The sequence below is a fragment of the Podarcis pityusensis genome, assembly GCF_964106645.2.
Source record: "Podarcis pityusensis genome assembly, chromosome: 5".
NCBI lineage: Eukaryota > Metazoa > Chordata > Lepidosauria > Squamata > Lacertidae > Podarcis > Podarcis pityusensis.
The window spans coordinates 38,663,293-38,667,349 of NC_138032.1; the positions used below are offsets into that span (position 1 = coordinate 38,663,293).

A 4,057-nucleotide genomic window follows, 5' to 3' on the forward strand; every position below is an offset into this window, starting at 1 on the left:
GCTTTCACATAAGTCACAGTTGTTTATGTTAGCTCAGCTGAAGATAGTGGAATACTTACCATGGGTACCACAGAGGCTCCTCACCTGGGTCTTTCGTTTTGGGGAGATGGCTCGCTGCATTTCCTGACCACTAGCTATAGCGAGATTGCCTGTTCTTTTTCTCTTAATAATAATTGTTCTTTTCTCCCCATGTAGACTGCACAGCGCAAGATCAGGGAAATTGTCCAGCAGGTGAAACAGCAGGAACAGAAACACCCTCAGGGAGCCCCTGCCTCGCAGCGCAGCAAATGAGGCTCCAAGGCTAGCCAACAACAACCGATGAATGTAGCCCTTCCAACACCTGACAGAATAACCAGACCAGGGAGCAAACCAAAGACTATCTGGAGGCATTGGAGTCTGCCCAAGAAGCTGGGGCTCTGCAGAGGACTTTCAGTACACAGGGAGTGGGAGGGGGTTGGGCTTCAGCCAGCAGGGAACTGCTTCCCTCACACCACAGCCCACATGGAGTCTGTCTAACAGTAAAACGCTATCCCTTTAGTTGGACTAACATAGGCAAAAATTTTTGCAGACAAACCCATTCAGAATAATTTCTGTACATGTGTGTACATACTAGGAAAGCATTTTTTTCCCCACACAGTGCATGGGCTGCTGTACAGGACAGCATTAATATATTTTAGAATTAATATAGCTAACTAAACTAACTCCAGTCTTTAATTTCTTTTTTTTAAACAGTCGCATTTTGTTTTTAGAAAAAGCAGGCTTTTCTAGATTAAAAAGGAAAGAAGCTAGTCCATTTTGAATTTCTATCAGAAAGTAGCATGGAGGACTTTGGAATTCCACTTAAATTTTGCTCTGGTAATCCAAAGTGAACAACATTTAGAAGGACTTTAGGAAGACCAATGGCAGCTCCATGCCATATTGGGTTGCTGCCTGTATGTGCCAACGGAAGGGATACCGTCTCGTTAGCAGAGGAATCTCTATGCATTTCTTTTCTCCAGCTCATATGATCTTCTCTTTGCTTCATAGATCTCAAACTGGTTTTTGCATACACTCTCTCCTTTTGTACCACCAGACAATGCAGTGCTCCAAGTAAACACATCATAGATGCAAAAAGAACCACCCAGCCACAACTTCCACTTTGCTTATCAAAATGCCAAGCTTCAGTTATACCTAGGCTTCCTAAAAGGGGTGGAGGGGAACCTTCACCCAGCTTGCAGGAAAACAGAGCACACTTGGTACATTTTGCATGGAGGATGCTGCCACCAATACTTTGGGAAGTGGGTTTTTTAAATGGGATTGACAAGATGGTGTTGGCCCAGGGCATGAAAATTGCAACTTTTTTTCAAAAAAAAAAAAGAAAACAAAACAAACAAACTACCTCAGGTGTTTTCATACCTCAGCACCTTGCTCTTGTGTGTCCCTTTTTGAGATTTTGTATGCCTTGTAAAACTGAGAGTTGGAGCATTTTTTTATTTTTTTAATAAAAATGAGTTGGAAATAAATTTAGGCAAAAGACAGCTGCCAGGTGGAAGAAAGCATCATTCTGCATGATGACTATTCTGTATTCTTCTTCTGCTAGATGAGAGCAAATGGCCTTGGAACATAATAATAATAATAAAGGATAGAAGTGCAAGAGACACTGGAGCAGAACTCCTGAGTTTGACAGGTTACACACACGGTTAGAGTTTTCTGTGCTAACAGATGGATGTTATACTGGTTTCTGTGAACATACCATTGTACCAACAGACTGCAATGCCAGTTTCTCTACTTCAAACAGTGTTCTGTGAAAAACAAAATATATCCAGCTAACAAGAGCCTGACCTCAGTAGTTTTATTTAACAGAAAAAGGAAAATAGGAAAGTGGGTGGTATGCTAGCACTCTCCCCTAATCTACTTCCTCCCCGGCCTTAACGAGGGGATCCTGTGCAGTCTTGTGAGGTCAATGGGTGGAAGCAGAAACAAGGGCTGCGCTTTGTAGAAGTACCTGGGTGACTTTCAAACTCATTTGAATTGCAGTGACCCTTCAAAAGTATCATTTGAGTTAACTTGTCACTATGGACTTAGAAAATAGGTTGCAATCATTTTTCATTAGTTTCCCACATAGGCGAAAACTTTTAACAAACCAGCTTAGAAGAATATTAGACACATACGCACACACTCAAAAACAGGACTGGACCAGCACAAGCTAGTGGCCAAACAAACACAACGTCTTGTTTCTTACTGTGATAGAAAGGATTAACATATGCTAAAACAAGCAGTTTACAAAGAGGCTAATCTCTTACAGGATTAACCGATTATTTTTGTAGCATAATAGCTACATATTTATGTGTCAACTAACAGTAGGCAATTATGCTCTAAATATAACCTGTCCTATAGCATCAGCTCCCATATGCAGCTTCTTGCACAAGATGGGAGGCCCAACATTGGGGCGGGGGGGGGGGGAGAGAGAAGGAAGCCCTATGGAAGTGGATGGAAAAGCCCACTTGTGAAAATTTCACATGCTTTGGCTTACTGGTGGTGGTGTCAGGTTATTAAAAGAAAAAAAAGAGTGCTTACCCCACAGCTGGTGCCTGTATTTTAAATGCTTGTGTGGTAGAGATCCTATACAAGTGTCCTCAGAAGGAAGCTCCTCAGTTTGATGGGACTTAGTCCCAGGTAAGTGTGTAAAGGGCTGATGTCTAAGGCATGGCCTCCCAGTGGTTTTAAGAGATGCAAGGATACAAAGACTTGAGTAGCCTCACTGTGGTGTAAGGATTATTGGGAATGCATGCAAGTACACCGAGCACTTAAAGTGCTAAATAAATGCTGTATTTGTAAACATAAATTCAGGCTGCAAAACTTACGTTTAAGCCATCACTAATTCAATTCTAGGCATATTTCAGGGGAGGAACCAAAGCACCTTTCACCAGACTTAACCTGGCCTGAAGTGTTGCAGCTTTCCCTTCTCTGAATTAAACTACAGACAAGTAGTGCATGGAGGCATCTGTTTAAAGGAAAAGAAGGCTTACAAATCAGGCCACACACCTGCATTTATCCACTATATTCTACGATACAGGACACACTGCCTCATCATGCTTAGCATGCAGGTAGCTTCCATATGTTCCCATGTCACTTACGTTCCAATAATGGGCATACACTGGGAAGCCATCACCAAATCTCTTGTACACAGCAAAATAGCTGCATATGCAGTTATTCATAAAGGACTCTTACCCAGAAGTGCACAACACTTGAAGGCTGTCCAATATAACTATAGCCAAAACTGGGCAATTTCCAGAATGGTACTGCACAACTGCCATCTGCAAAAGTGTTAAATATAACCAGCCTCCAAGAATAATTGGTCAAAGCACTAAATAACAGCATTATGAGTCGAGAGGGGAATTGCAGTATTGGGGGGGGGGGGAGAAAAGGTTCCTTCAAACTTGAACTAGGCACAGACCAGTTGTCCCACAATCACCTCACAATACTCTCCTGCCCACTGCAATTTCCTTCCACTCTTCCCATTCCACAACATCAGGGATAGGCAAACTCCGACCCTCCAGATATTTTGGGACTACAACTCCCATCATCCCTGACCACTGGTTCTGTTAGCTAGGGATGATGGGAATTGTAGTTCCAAAACATCTGGAGGGCTGGAGTTTGCCTATGCCTGCACAACATTAAAACCCAGAGTTAGTTTTTCTTTCTGTACTGATTGACAAGCAGATAATGAATATAGCAAAGAAGTGGGATATTAGATTTCTTTCGGTTTGGTTTTCTGTGTGTGCTCTGTAGTCAGACCACAACTTGCTAACATTCAGCTTGCAATGCTAGTGAACACTTCCTTTTCCTCCTCACCAGAATGCAACATGTGCTTCCGCCTACTAAAGACATGCAGACACTGTAGAAAGAAAATTAGTAGAGCTGTTTTCTTTTACCCATTAAATTATGGTTCTGCTTATGTTTGAAAGAAAATATATGAATTCTACCCATTCACCTATTAACGTTATTCCTTTAACCTTAGCACTACTACCTCAAAACTTTTCCAGATGAAGTACAGTATCAGATGAAAAGATTCAAA

General features: G+C 41.9%; 1 protein-coding gene across 2 annotated transcripts in view; it reads left to right on the forward strand.

The window, feature by feature from the left end:
• The window catches only part of IGF2BP2 (insulin like growth factor 2 mRNA binding protein 2), a 61,718-nt gene extending 59,904 nt beyond the window's left edge, over positions 1-1,814 (forward strand). For both annotated transcript variants that reach the window (XM_081006683.1, XM_081006684.1), the window contains one exon: positions 196-1,814. In XM_081006683.1, the coding sequence (XP_080862809.1) occupies positions 196-291 (96 nt within the window). In that variant the 3' untranslated portion in view covers positions 292-1,814. The remainder of the gene's footprint in view (positions 1-195) is intronic.
• The last annotated feature ends 2,243 nt before the right edge of the window (positions 1,815-4,057 follow it).